This window comes from Mus musculus, chromosome 16 (genome assembly GCF_000001635.26).
Source record: "Mus musculus strain C57BL/6J chromosome 16, GRCm38.p6 C57BL/6J".
In the NCBI taxonomy this organism is placed as follows: domain Eukaryota; kingdom Metazoa; phylum Chordata; class Mammalia; order Rodentia; family Muridae; genus Mus; species Mus musculus.
This window is the reverse complement of record NC_000082.6, coordinates 90,800,446-90,815,574: the sequence shown is the minus strand read 5'-3', so window position 1 is coordinate 90,815,574 and position 15,129 is coordinate 90,800,446. Positions and strand designations below refer to the sequence as shown.

The 15,129-nt window shown below is 47.3% G+C and overlaps 1 protein-coding gene across 2 annotated transcripts in view; it reads left to right on the top strand.

Annotated features, from left to right (window-relative positions):
- Positions 1-5,107: 5,107 nt before the first annotated feature.
- Positions 5,108-15,129, top strand: part of Urb1 (URB1 ribosome biogenesis 1 homolog (S. cerevisiae)) — a 58,941-nt gene continuing 48,919 nt past the window's right edge. Inside the window, exons 1-4 of one of the 2 annotated variants that reach the window (XM_006522977.3) lie at positions 5,108-5,376; positions 10,038-10,177; positions 10,976-11,127; positions 12,116-12,248. In XM_006522977.3, the coding sequence (XP_006523040.1) occupies positions 5,235-5,376; positions 10,038-10,177; positions 10,976-11,127; positions 12,116-12,248 (567 nt within the window). In that variant the 5' untranslated portion in view covers positions 5,108-5,234. The remainder of the gene's footprint in view (positions 5,377-10,037; positions 10,178-10,975; positions 11,128-12,115; positions 12,249-15,129) is intronic. The other variant, NM_029497.1, reaches the window with a different exon arrangement.

Genomic DNA, 15,129 nt, shown 5'->3' with positions numbered 1-15,129 from the left:
ATTCCAACTCACAGGGTTTTCATTTCACGTCCCAAAGATGATGTAGCAGAAATTGTATCCCTCACCCAAGACTAATGGGATTTAAAAAAAAAAAAAAAAAAACCCTGCGTATTATCAAGGTCTAATTTTATTAGGTGATGGTCCAAGAACATGGCCTGTAATGATGTGGGTATCCTGGAATTTATAAAGCCTACACTGTGGCCTAAAATGGTCTGATTTTATGACCATTCCTTGTTCACTTAAAAACAACGTGTATTCTCTGTGGGGGAACAAAATCGCTTGCAATCTATTATTTTAAAACTGTCATTTATATGTTCCTCGTGTTTTTAAGATTTCTATCTAATAATTAAGATGCCAACACAGTTTATATAATAGCTTTGAAATATATCTGCTATTTAATTGTGGGGTTTCTTTGTTGTTGTTTGTTTGGGCTTTTGAGACAGGGTTTCTCTGGGTAGCCCTGGCTGTCCTGGAACTCACTCTGTAGTCCAGGCTGGGCTTGACCTCAGAAATCTGCCTGTCTATGCCTCCCAAGTGGTAGGATTAAAGGCGTGTGCCACCACCACTGCCCAGCGTATCTGCTATTTTAATCTCTAAGTTTACTATAGCTTTTGCTATGCTTTGGCATTCAAAGATTCTGGTCATGAACTGGAAGACCTAACATTTCTGAACATCCCTGTCTAAGACAAGGGCCATCAACAGGATATGTGTTAACTAAGGATGTAACATCCAGAAAGATGGATGTAGTAGGAGACTTGTGTACTCTCTGAATGGATTTTAAAGTCCATCTATGAAAAGTCTCAAGATGGTAGAAAAAAAAAACGTAACATGTGGGCAGAACTCAGGTAGATTGATGTCAATGTTCTGAAGTTATTTTTCTCCTTTGGCTCCTCATTCTCACCTACACCTCCCCTAACGACACAATGGCTGAAACATACTCACTCAAAATTCACTGGGGTAGTGTACGCCAAATGTTCTTTTAAAGTAGAGAAATCATTGTGGATAGGTTTCCTAACCCTGATGGCAAACACACCAAATGTCCTTATTTCCTGATCAATTATCCCAAAGAACGTTTATAAGACAAGAGGTTTTGGATGGGGAGAAACAATGCAGGCTCAGCACTGGAAGGGAGGTGGAAGCAGGAATCGGTCCAGGCCCTCCCCAGAAGGACCAGGTTCTGGGAAAGCTGTGTCAGTTCAGATCGTCAGGGCATCCGGAAGACGCCGTGTCTGGGCAGAGATGGGCGGGTGAGTAGAGTCCTAGGTAGCTTTCACTGTCAGGTTGACACAGCCTAGAGTCACCTGAGAAGACAACCTCAGTTGAGAACTTGCCTGGGTAAGACTGGCCTGTGGGCAGGTTTGTGGAGCATTGTCTTAGTGTTAATTGATATAGGACGCCCCAGCCTACGGTGAGAGGCACTGCCTCTAGGAAGGTGGCCCTGGGTGAGCCTGTGCTGGAGCCAGTAGGCAACATTCCTCCATGGCCTGGGCTTCAGGTTCTAGTCTGGGTCCTTGTCTTTGCTCTCCTCAGTAATGGATGCAACCTAGATGTGTAAGACCAACAGACCCTTTCTTCTCCTAAGTGGCTTTTGTTCAGAGTGTTTTATCACAGCAACAAGAACAAGTAGACAGCAGACTTGGGAGGAGTCTAAGAAGACAAACGTCACCTACACTACAAGTGTTCTAAAACCAAACCAAGACGAGCTTCACATGGTTATTTTATTCTACGTAGAACAATAGGAATATTTTCTATTCCTCCTCAAGTTTCTTTCTCAGAGAAGGAAAAAAAATTGACAAACTAATTGTTTCTGCTTTTTCTTTTTTTTTTCTTTTTAAACTACCATTTCAGTAAGATATCGACGATGAAATAACCTGGAGTTTATGACCATGATGCATTTATTGTTCAAATATTTCACTTAATTACCATATGACCTTTTAACTTCTCACCTTGGATTCTTGGTGTAAACTGTTGGTCTTCACAGAACTTGTCAGCTTTGTTACATCCTTAGTGACCCTTTAGTGGGGTAAGTGAACCGTGTTATGCTTTCTTGAATCTATTATCACCGATTACAAAAAGCAGTGCCCATGGCCGCTGTTGGTGGGTGTTGGCCTTTTGTGGACTTGGACTGAGTGCCCAGATGCCCATGGGTGTTCTCTTTGCTCAGCAGGCAGAAGATCTGTCTGTCCTGATCTCAGTAAACATCGCACTAAGACGCATACCAACTGAAGAGACCAGGACTGGAATCAAAACGAAGACAGGCATCATGCCTCTGATTTCTACACTCTGACTGTGCCAGTGAGCTCTCATCAAGGCGAAAGCTGAGACTATCAAGAGGAGCTCAGCTCGGGGCCGGGGATGTAGGTCATTGGTAGAGGTCTTGCCTAACATGTTTGACTCTCTGGCTTTGAGTTCCTGCACTTCAAAGCAGTAGCAGAGATAATACCGTGAAAGCATCTCTCCCATGGACGATGATGCTATAACTCTCTTACTCTGCATCCATGATAAACAGTTTAACGTGAACTTGTTATGGATTCTGACTGAGCAGAACTAGAATTTAAACCAAGGTGAAAACTCGGGTCCGTGCATTCATTCATAGTCATATCCAGATACTTACTAAACAAACATTTGTTGGTCCAGTGTGTGTTCCAGGCAATGGAGGTGGAGCATCTGAGCTTGGTGCCATTGTGTTTGGTGCACATTAACAGAGACTATTCTGTATCTCCAATAAGTAAGAAAGGCAAAACAAAACAAAATAAAGGACGGTACAAAGCCACAGTGAAGAATGGACAGGAAGTCGGGTGAAGTGAACATCAGAGTCACTGAAGGAAGAAGAAAGTCAGGAAGAAGCTTCAAAGGCTCTGAAACGGATAGAATGTTCTAGAATAGTGATGCTCAGCCTTCAACAGAACAGAGAAAACTTGGGAACTGTTTGAGGGTTTGGGCCCCAGATGCTGACCCTACCTGGGGAGGTAGAACATTCGAGAGCGTAGCTTAGGTAGCAGAAATGAGGCTGGGAGTGGGCCTTGAGGGTGATATCTACTGGATGTGGTCCAAATTTTGTTTCTACCAATGTATGAAAAGTGTGAGGCAAGCCCCTACCTCCGTGGGTGAGTTGCCCCAGACACTGAGTCCTCCCTACCATAACACATTGACAGTTTTTAAAACTTGTGGCCAAAGTAAATTCTTCTCCCATTTCTGCCAGGTTTTCAGTCACTGTCACAAGATAAGTAACGGCCACTGAGACAAATAACACAGGGCTTCTCGTGGCAGGCTAGCTCACTGTCGGCTGGTGAGCTTGGCATTGGGCAAAGTATCAAAGACCTGGCCTAGTTATTTAGAGGACTGCTCTGAGCCAGTCTCAAACATCCATCTGTAATTCTGAGTAATTACTTGCCATCGGGTATCCCTTTATCTAAGGCTAGGATGGACAGGGGCAGCTTCTATGTAATTGAGGCTAGGATCCTGAGTACCCTGGTAAGTTCCCTGGTCTCACTAATTCTTGTGGGTTTAAAAAATATTTTGTGAGCTGTGTGTGTGTGTGTGTGTGTGAGAGAGAGAGAGAGAGAGAGAGAGAGAGAGAGAGAGACTTGCCACAGCATGCATGTAGAGGCCACAAAGCAATTTGTGAGAGGAGGTCTCTCCTTTCACCGTGTGAGTTCTGGGGATTGAGCTGAGACCATCACCCTCCCAGCCACACCCCCACCCCCAATTATTTATAACTTCCACTAGTACAGAGAGATGATAATTTCCCCCAACATCACATAAGCTAAACTCAAGGCTTTAGACTGTTTCTTCCTTCTTCTTGCTGCCTTTTGTTTGGGTCCTGGTGAGTGTCAACATGGGCAATTGGTCACAAGTCGGTCTTCAGCCTCTTCTCTCAAAATTATTCATGGTTTTAGTCATCTTCATTTTTCTGACAGGCCCGGGACCTAGGGATTCCCACAGATGCAGTTGTTTCTGTAGGCTACAGGCTCAAAGTCAAAGGCAAGTGTTGTTGTTGTTGTTTGTTTGTTTGTTTTTCTCTTAGGGACTCTAAAATCATAGGAGTGACAGGGACCACATTCTTAGATGCTTAAAAGATACTTGCTTCCAAAAGTGTGCCTTATTAGACTAGAAGAATATGACAGAGAATTTCAGAAACCATCGATTTCCCAACTAACAGGCTAGTTTGGAATTTTAAATACATACCAAGATATTGATAAGATCTGTTTTTTTTAATTATGCAACTGACTGTTTTTACTTTCCCACATTTTTGCCAGAGCATTGAATGCAGCCTGTAAATCAACAGCTTACAACAAATAAAAACTGTATCGTACTCTCTGTCCCCTTAAAGCAGTTCTTTAAACATTACATTACTTGCCGTTCTCCAGCCCAGGACTGGGGAGAGCCGGCTTTGTTGTCTCCTTTTTAACGAGGGTGCTGAGATGCGGGCACTGTCCAAGGAGGTTTTCTTAAATGCTTGCTTTCTTTGATCGCCCCTGGCCTTCAGCACCACAGAAGGAGTGCATCAAGGTTTGGGGGAAGCAAGCGTGGATGGAGGTTACTTGAAATGACATCTAACCAGCCTAGGCCTTCTGGCTAGGGTTGTGACAAAAACTGGGGATTCAGGGTTACGGACACTCTGGACCACATTCCCAAGCTAGGGCTTTTCAGAGGTAAGTCCACCTGATGTCAAGCCCTCGGGAATTCACCCGGCTTACACTTACACGCAGGGGGCTTGAACTGAGGAAGTATCAATCTCATGAAGTTGTTCAAAGGATATCATTAAAATGCTCAGAGATTTTTAAATATCTGAGCTCTTTGTGCTGCTCTTTGTGGGTCTGGGAGTTCTTCCTGCTCAGGGAGTTGCGGGAGCAGGGGAAGCATTTTGATCCATCTGCCCCAGATTGTTGCAGCTAAGGGCGGGTATGTGATTTTTCTTTGCAGGCAGAGCACAGCCAGAGAACCCTTGGGGAAATCCCAGGCCCTACAGGCCCCACCCAAGCACCAAGCCACGCCCACACCACCCAGAGACACGCCCCAGAAGGCCCCGCCCCCAGGTGTTCTACCTTCTCCACGCCCCCTTCAGCAGGCCCCGCCCCTTCCGCCCTTTCTCACCCGAAGACCGGCTCTTTTACCGGCTTCCCCTCATAGGCTCCGCCTTTCCTTCCAGTCCCGCCCCTTCCTTGCCGCCGGTGCTTCCGGTCGCGTGGGTTTTCCGAGGGTGCCGTTTTGCTGGCCCGGTGGTTTGGGCCATGGGGGTCCCCAAGAGGAAGGCGTCAGAGGGTCCCAGCAGCGCGGCGTCCCCCGCTGGCACAGTCAAGCGAACGCGAGCGGAGGAGTTCACGGGCGTGCGGTTCAAGACCCTGCTGAAGGATGCGCAGGGCCCAGGACCGGGTGAGTGGGAGCGGACTCCTCAGCTTCGGGGCAGTAGCCGGCACAGCGGCGCCTCGGAGCCCGGCTCGGAGTTAGTCAAGAATAGTTCAGTGAGATAGCTTGCTTGGGCTGTCAGTAGCCGTTCCCATAGTAACCAACTGTCAACCCTGATAATGGCGGGATGTCACGTGTAACAAGTTCCATAAGGACCTACAACTAAATCGAGTGACTAGGATTGTCCGGACCGGTAACCGAGAGGGGCCAGATTCTGTAATTTAATTTCACTCGCTGCAGAGTGTGACACCACTTCACAACGACTTCTAATCGTGCAAGGAGTACATTGGTTGTGAGGAGAACCACAGTTGAACATGTTACCATGTTCAGACGTCAACGCGGTGGTAAAAACAAGACAGCGAAATATTTCTCTTAGGTTAACAAAACTACAAAGTTAATAAACTATCGCAGGGCTTGATGGTTCGTGCCTTTAATTCAGCACTTTAGAGGGAGGAAGAGGCAAGAGGATTTCTGTCAGTTGAAGGCCAGCCTTATCTTCTTAGAAAGTGCCAGACCAAGTACACCTTGACTTCCAACATTAGAAATATTTGAAGATTAAGGATAGAATTGGTGCCATCCTGACAGTGTCATGTTGGCAGAGCACTCCTGACTGCTGCTGCTGCTGCCAGTCCAAAGAAGAGTAAGCTGTCCGTCTCCCTGAACTGCCCTGGGCTAACTCAAGCCAGGGGACTCGGTAAACACTATATAGTGAGACCCTGACTCAAAAAGTATTCTCAGCTAATGTTTTTCTTACAATTTTTATTTTTAAACGTTTGGTGCCTCGCCTTGGTCGTTTGCTTAGAAGATGACACCTTTGCTAGCACAGAATTTAGCGCCCCACACACTTATTCGATATTTAATTGCAGTTGCTGTTTGTTAGGTAGAGATGTAATGGGCGAATAAAACCCTGGCACAGGTCTTGCCATTGCAAATCTGATAGTTTGGGAAAGCAGGTGACCAGCAAAGTCACATAGTCACGGGTCTTCCAGAAGGAGCCAGCTATCCATTGTGCCTAATGGGCCTGGGACCTTGATCTGTGAAATCAAAGAAGGCTTCCCCAAGGAAGCAGGTTTTTCATGAGTTGTAGAATTGTATAGGGAAAGGAGCCTTCCTGGCAGAAGAAAAGCGCCAGCTCGGTTCCTGAAAGGCTTCTGTCTACATTTCAGGGGACAGCTAGGTTGGCAGGTACATGACTAATGAAGTGATTGAAAGACGTTGCGAAGCTGAAGTCAGTGGGTGAATGTGGGAGTTTGGAGATTTTTATTTGACTATAATGTCAGGATTTTTCTCTCCCTTTCCCTCCTTGGTACACATTGAGTTCCTGTCATGGGAATGCTCTCAAGGATTGGATTGGTGGGTGTGTGTTGGGGATTTTTAGGTTGCTCTTGCTGTTCCCTTTGTGTGGTGGAGAGGAGCTTTGGGATTCAGTGGCAAAGGCTACTCAGTTGAGTAGTGTCAGCAGTAGAGAGATGACTGACCAGTGAGTCGGGATTCTAGATCAGAAAGGATCTGCTCAAGTCTGGTTCTTCAACATACTTGCCCTTCACTGGTGACGGGGTAAGTGTTATCCCTGTTCCTCATTGCAGTACCAGACAGGCCCAGTCTCCTAGATGTTCCTCCCTCCTTGTGCTCGGTCATCCCTTGGCTCAGTGGTCTCCTGTGTGTGTGTCTCTGGAGTCTGCAGTTCCACATGTACTTCCTTGGTGGTCACTCTAGTCCAGGCACCATTAGCCTTTCTGTGATAATGGCCAGAGCTGTCCAGGCTTGGTGTCTTTTCTACATTTGTTTCCTTGTGTCCCATCACACATGCAAGACGAGGTGACCTTTTAAACTGCCAGTCCGCTCCTCTTGTGGCATCCTGTGGTGCCATCCTACTGCACTTTAATAGCCACAGTTATCACCACTAGTCCATCTTGCCTTCCTACTGCACTTTTTTTTTTTAATTCTTTTTTTTTTCTTTTTGAGACAGGGTTTCTCTGTATAGCCCTGGCTGTCCTGGAACTCACTCTGTAGACCAGGCTGGCCTCGAACTCAGAAATCCGCCTGCCTCCACCTCCCGAGTGCTGGGATTAAAGGCGTGCGCCACCACGTCCGGCCCTACTGCACTTTTAATAGACAAAGTCCTGACCACTAGTCCATCTTGCCTTCCTACTCGTTTGTCTCCATCTTAGACCTACTCCCTACTCCCAGATACCAACCCCAGTGTACCAACCCACAATGTGTCCCCGTCCCCCCAGCCTGGGACTTTTCACATCAGTGACTTGAAGCACTGTCTCACCCCTGTCCCCCAACTCATTCTTTTAGTATCAGGTGCAACCTTACTTAGGGACGCCTCCCCGGCCCCTGGTCAAAACCACATTCTGCAGTTATAACCTCTTAACAACCTTTCCCCCCCTCTTGTCTGCAAAGCACTCACCAGTTTGTGGTGTGTGTCTAAGGAACTAGTAGGTCCTTAATACATCTCTGTGTACCTTTGGATACCATTGGTTGTACCACGTTGGTGGAGACCATTCACCAGCATATCCCAGGTCTGTTGTATGTGGTAAGAGCTCAGAAAACAGTGACTGGAAAGATGGCTGTAGAGCTGGCAAGTATAATAATAGACTAGAAGCTCCCATCTTAGAGCACCTTGCACTACCTGGAGGTTTAGTCTGGAAAGTGTCTCTTTAAGAAAGTATTAGCACCACTCTCTGCCGTGGCAACCCTTACTGTTTCTTGGAGTCTATGTTTGCTGCCCTGAAGAAGAGGAGTTGGTATCGTGAGTGACTCTTGGAGACCTGAGGGATAGAGCCACTGTCACTCTGGGCCACCTCTGTCAGATGTGGTACTTGCTCCCTGTTGCACTTGGCTGTGCTGCGGGAGCCTAGGAGACCTGAGGGATAGAGCCACTGTCGCCCTGGGCCACCTCTGTCAGATGTGGTACTTGCTCCCTGTTGCACTTGGCTGTGCTGCGGGAGCCTAGGAGACCTGAGGGATAGAGCCACTGTCGCCCTGGGCCACCTCTGTCAGATGTGGTACTTGCTCACTGTTGCACTTGGCTGCGCTGTGGGAGCCTAGGAGACCTGAGGGATAGAGCCACTGTCGGCCTGGGCCACCTCTGTCAGATGTGGTACTTGCTCACTGTTGCACTTGGCTGGGCTGCGGGAGCCTAGGAGACCTGAGGGATAGAGCCACTGTCACCCTGGGCCACCTCTGTCAGATGTGGTACTTGCTCACTGTTGCACTTGGCTGCGCTGTGGGAGCCTAGGAGACCTGAGGGATAGAGCCACTGTCACCCTGGGCCACCTCTGTCAGATGTGGTACTTGCTCACTGTTGCACTTGGCTGGGCTGCGGGAGCCTAGGAGACCTGAGGGATAGAGCCACTGTCACCCTGGGCCACCTCTGTCAGATGTGGTACTTGCTCACTGTTGCACTTGGCTGCGCTGTGGGAGCCTAGGAGACCTGAGGGATAGAGCCACTGTCACCCTGGGCCACCTCTGTCAGATGTGGTACTTGCTCACTGTTGCACTTGGCTGGGCTGCGGGAGCCTAGGAGACCTGAGGGATAGAGCCACTGTCACCCTGGGCCACCTCTGTCAGATGTGGTACTTGCTCACTGTTGCACTTGGCTGCGCTGCGGGAGCCTAGGGCAGCAGCGTTCCTTGAGAATGTTTAAGGAGCGAGTACAGTTGCAGGGGAAACGCTACACGCAGTAGGAAGTGAGGTTGAGAAGGCCTGAGTGTGAGCAGAGGCCACCCAAGTGCAGCGGGCTTCGAAGGCTTTACTTTGTGCTGTATGCAGTACCAGCATCAGCCCCTTTAGACTTTATGTAAGCCCGGTTAGGTGGCCCCTTGCTCTTGCTCATGTTGTAGATAAGGTATCAGAACTCAGCATTCAGTGACCTGCCCACCACCATGGAGCTAATAGGCAGTTACTCTAGGATGTAGGTCCAGGTGTTTGCCACACACTTCTGTTTTTAATTGGTGTGTTCTTACCTGCTGTGTTCATAGTGCCCGGCCTTGCTCCTTACTCCTCATACCTGACCAGATGGCGCAGACTGGCTCGAGTCAGCCACATAGAGCTGCTGTCCAAGAAGAAAGATATAGTTGACTCTGTACAATTTATGGCTCTCACCTGCAGAATCAAGTCGTCTTCTAGGGCTAGAGCCAGAATTTCAGCATGAGTTTGCCCACAACCAGCTTCTTTCTTATACTGGCTTCATTTGAATGCTTTTATAATGTACACATGGGTTCATCTGCCAGGGGCCACTGTAACTAAAGACTGCACACCAGATGCTAAACAGCATTTATGTTCTTGCAGATCTGGGTAGAAAGAACCCAATGTAATGTGCATGAAGGCTACTCCTGAGCTGCACACAGTTGCCTTTCACTGTGTCCTCATAAGACCTCACCTCTTCCAAGATCTCTCTGGTGTCCCTTATTATTAGGACATCAACCTGATGACCTCACTCATCCTTAATTGTCTCTTAGAAGTCCTGTCTTCAGATAGCCTTGTAGGAGTTGCCGCCTTAGTTCAGTGGGTTCTTTGCCTCTTTGGGTGGGAGTCACTGAACAAGGAAGTATGGTGTAGTGGTGGCTGTGATGGTTTCTGAGGAGACTGTCCTGTTGATCTCTTAACTCCTATTTCAGCTTTGGAAGCCTTCGTCTCTGCTGCCAAGAAGCTACCGCAGGAAGACATGTGTGATGTTGTCGAGGGCTACATCAAGATTTCCATGGAATGTGCAGAGATTTTCCAGCTCCTGAGTGGGGAGAAGCGGCCCGAGAGTGAAGTAGGTTGTTTCTTACTTGCATGATGAGGAGAAGTCTGTGTTGTGTAGCAGTGAGCTTGGCAAAGTGTGATATATCCATGTCTTGGTCATTACCAGCTTCCTTTAGAAAGTGACCTCTTATTCCAATGCTTTGCTTCTGTGGCCTTTGTGGAAAACAGCAACTTCTCTCTAATAGTTTATAATAATGTCATAAGCCAAGATTACAGTTTTTAAAAAGTGTTTATTCATTTATTTTTATGTGTATGAGTATTTTGCATGTATGTATGTATGTATGCATGCATGCATGTATGTATGTGCACCACACACATGCTTATTGCCACAGAGGCTAGAAGAAGGCATTGAGTTCCCTGGGACTTGGGTACAGACAGTTGTGAACTGCTGAGTGGGTGCTGGGAACTGAACTCAGGTTTTCTGCAAGAGCAGCCAGGTCTTTCAACTGCTGAGCCATCTTTCCAGCCCCAGGATTATGGGTTCTTATAGTGCACTAGGTTTGCTTAGGGAAATGCTGTGTGTTAGAGACTCAGAACACATATGGAACTGGACTCTAGTTGTAAGGCTGTGGAACTGAATGTCTTCAGAGAACTGAATTTCATCCTCAATAAAGTTTTGTCCTTTGCTTTTGTCTTGTGAAGCTAAGCAGCCTCTTGTATGTGTGTAGTTCAGAGCCTGGGTAAGGCTGGTGAACTCTTGCCTGCTTCCCTCTTGTTATTTTGGCTCAGGATCTGGGAAGGGCTAATGTCGTAACCCCAGCTAAGGCGAGAGTGAAATGATTGGCACTGTTCAATTCTGCCTTTGCAGATGCTGTTAATATTTCAAGCTTTCGAGGCCATATTACTGAGGACAGCCAGTGATCTTACGCATTTCCACGTGGTGGGTGCCAACATTGTGAAGAAGCTGCTGTACAACCACATGAAGCTCCTCTGTGAGTCCCTGTATGCGTCTGGTTACAGGTGAGCTGTGTGTCGGTGGCCAGGGACCAGCCGCTAGGTTGGCTGTTACTGAACTTGTTCAGACCCTGACTCAGCCCATTCTTAATCAGTGACCTGCAGGGACCACTGCCGACTTCTCACACCAAGCGTCCCTTCTGCTCTAGGCTGCTCTCTTCACTGTCCTGGGACTCAACCATGCCTTACATAGCCTGTTCTGCCTAGATGGTTCATTTCTAAGTAACCATGGTCTATGTATTCCTCAATACTTTGCAGAGGAAAGGCCTGTATGGTCTTCACCGACCATCTTAGGCCAGTAACAGTCCCACTGTCCTTTTTTGTCTCCGTGTCCCACTTTAGTTTTCTGCATGCAGACAAATACCTGTGCATTTGACACAATGGTCTACATCTATTGACTGTCTTCTTCCCTAAGTGTGTGCAGAGGATCATAGCATCGTATTCTCCAGGGTCTAGAACAACACCTGGCATGGAACCACCAAGTCTGGCAAGCTCAGAGAAGAAGGCTGCCTAGAGGGCACTTTTGGAGACACCTCTTTAAAGTTGTCCTTTATGTCCCCAAAACACAGTGACTGGGATGTGGCTGCTCGGACACTGATGGTCACTTGACGATAAAACGTTTGTCTTTAGTAATGGGTATGATAGCTTACACTTTAATCCCAGAATTCAAGAGACAGATGCAAGCAGATATCTGTGAGTTCAGGGCCAGCCCAGTCTCTACAGAGTGAGTTCCATTTTAGCCAGAGCTACTACATACATAGTGAATCTCTGTCTTAAATAATAATAATTTTTTTCATTTTTGTATTATAATCTTTCCTTGGCTTTTTTTAGTTCCTTATAACGTTTTGGTCATGCTTTTAAAAAATGAAAGAGAAGAGCATTGAGGCTTTGTCCTCTTCCCTGGTTTTGGGTAGAAAATCCTACAGCAGGTATGCTCTGGGTCCCTCCTAGTGCTGCTCCTATTCCTGACACGTGCTTTCCTGTCCCTGTGCAGGATGGCTCGAGCCTGCCTGGACCTGATGACTGCCATGGTGACCCAGGGTCCTGAAGCTGCCAGAGATGTGTGCAGCTCTTTGGATTTGAATAAAAAAGCCTTGTTTGCCTTGGTGACCAAGAGGGATTCAAAGGTGAGAGCTCCAGTGTCATGGTTGTCCGTAGTTCCCTTCCCTTTGGGAGACTTTGGTGGTGGTTTCTCTCCCTCCCTTCCCTTGGTCCTCACACAGCTGCAGAAGGCCACGTCTTTGAGTAGGGCAGCAGCCTTTCCCTCACCCCCTCACCCCAAGTCTGGCTTTGATGGTCCAGTGGCTCAGCAGAACCTGAACCACTGGGACATCTGAGAAGATCTGGGCCTACCCAAAGGGGATGAGGTTGTCTTGGTGGCTTTGTTCTCTGCCTAGGAGGATAGATTTAAGCTCTCCTCTGAGTGAATAGGAGAGCCCCTCTCTGCCTCACAGCTGTGAGTTTATATAGCGTCCCAGTCTCCTTGCCATTGTGTCCCCTTTAGAGAAATCCTTTGCAACGCTAAACCAGAGCAGGCTCCTGAAGCTGTGGGGACTGACCTTTGCCCCCCCCCCCCCCCCCAGTGTCGTCTCCACCGGGTAGAAGCTGAGCGTACCAGCAAGGGTGGAGAAGGACTGCTTGGATGTCAGGAGCATGTATGAGTTCACTGGTATAGCTCTAGAGCTGACACTGGGCATGGCAGGGCTCTGGAGAAGAAAACCCACCACAGATGTCTAAGCTCCCAGCGTAGGGGCCAGCTGCAGGTCTTGGTAGCACCTGTTCTCGCTTGCCAGATTGGCTCCTAATGGTGCTCAGTGCTGTGCACAGCCAAGGCCTGAGTGTTTTCCCCCTGAGAATAGAGCACAGTGAACACATACTATGCCCTGGCTGAGGTGGACGACTGTGTTGCTGTGCATGTCCTCTGTTAAAAACAGACAATATGCTAGTTCCTTGTCCTAGTATGCCTGGCAATTAGATTTCTTAACTGCTAGAAAGTAGTCTGATGGGTTCATAATAATGCTGAAACTTTTATGGTTTCGAGTCTAGCCTGGTGTTAAGGGTTTATAGAATTTTAAATAAGGCCGTGTCTGAGGGAAGAAAGTCCAGGTCTCAGTGTCCCTTAGACTTTATTAACATGTCAACATATTCCCATCAGTGGGTAAGGCTTTGGACATGAAATGCACTTATAATGAAAAGAGTGATCCAAGCTGAATGAGTAAGGTGTATTCAGGCCACCCAGATAGCCAGGACAATGTGGAAAGCCCAGCTAGGGCTCTTCCTCCCATACCCTGGCTACAGCAGCTGCTCAGCCAGGCTCCAGGGGGCACTGTTTTATCCCTGAACTCTGCAAAGTGGAAGGCTCTGTCCCATTGCAAGTGCTTGTACTTGCCTTGTGTGATCTGCATAAGCTCCTTTAGGTATATTGTGGTCAGTGACAGCCAGACATTAAGCTTTTTCAAAAGCCAGAGGCGTTAAAAATAGAGCAGCACACGGAACCTCGAGTTCCAGCTTTAGCCAGTGTCAGCCACCTTCACCCACTTTACAGTCCACCTTTCCAGTTGACTTTTATAGCAAATCTCAAAAGAGAATAATATTTCAGTATAAATATTTCAGCATGCACTCTTAGCAGAATAATGTCTTTAAAAACAAAACCACAATGGTATTATGGGACGGTCACCATTAATAATTTCTCACCATGAACAGCCAGTTTGGTCTTTGGATCTTCCAGTCTCAAAAACATTTTTATACTTTTTGGTTCAAATCTGGGTCTAAACAAGGACCATATTTTTGTTGTATTTGCCTAATAGGTTTGTCGGGTGTCTTTAAGTATCTCAAGCATTTGAGGCTCCCCATCCCAATACTCTGAAGTTGTTGGAGATGGAGAGTCCTTTCTGTTTTGTAAGGTATATTTTAATGTTTTTGAAGAAAGTAGATCATGTCTCTGTTTACTCAGCCAAAGAAAGCATTGTTAAAATCTTGTGCCAAAGAGCAGCTTTGCCAAATGTTTCAGCCTATTTTAGAAAGTATTTTTCAGAACAAGTCTAGAGAAGTTCAGAACGTTTCCTTTCTGGGATGATGTCCCTGTGAGGTCGTAGGGTGGGAACGAGGAGTCGGCACAGGCTGTCTTCAGTGGGAGTGGGATGCCTTTGAAGGGTAGGCTGGAAGCCTGTGGCAGTGCCTAGCCTAAGGAGGGTGGGTGCCTTGGCTCTGAGATTGGTCAGTCTAGTCTCTGCAGTATAGGACTTGAGATTGGAGGTTGGTTGTGATCTAGGATGGGAACTAGTATATGGTAGCCATTTTTTTTTCATTTAGAAATTCTTTATTGGAAGATCTTACAGGAAGATTTTGTCAAGTTTATTCTTGTACTCATACTCTAGAAAAATCTAAAGTGACAGAACTGGGCACTAGGGATTCCGGGCCCAGACTGCCTCTGCAGTCTTGACTTGAGAGAAGAAGAAGGTTGGTGGTGATGGTGGTGGTGATAATGAGTCTTTTTCCAACTCATTTGTAAAGTGTGAGTGCTCCCATGGGCTGTTGAGAGCTGAAGGAGGTGTCAGGGATTCAGTTTGTCATTGAGCCTGGCATGCATGAAGCAGGTGCTCATTACACACCGCCATTGTCCTCACGCGTTCACAGTGACTGCTGCCACCTCTTCTATTAACTCCTGAGCGGGCCAGGGTGATCTGGACGGCAGGGATGCTGAGTCCTTGGTCTTGCCAGGTGTTCAAGAACATACTTTCTCTCATATTAACTTGATTCTTGCAATGCATTCCAATTGTTGGAGTAACTGGGAATTGGAAAGGTTTTCTGTCTGAGTGGTGGAGGCTCTAAATACATGTTCCCGTGCTGGAGCAGCTGAGGCGACCTGTGCCTTCACTCCCTTGTGCTGAGACATGAATATACCTTAACATTGGGAGGGAAAGCTGATGAGATGGCCCATGGCTTCTCCACAAGTGTTGGGTGCTTGTTATGGCTTTTGTGCCTGCCTCCCTGGGTCATAGCAATGCC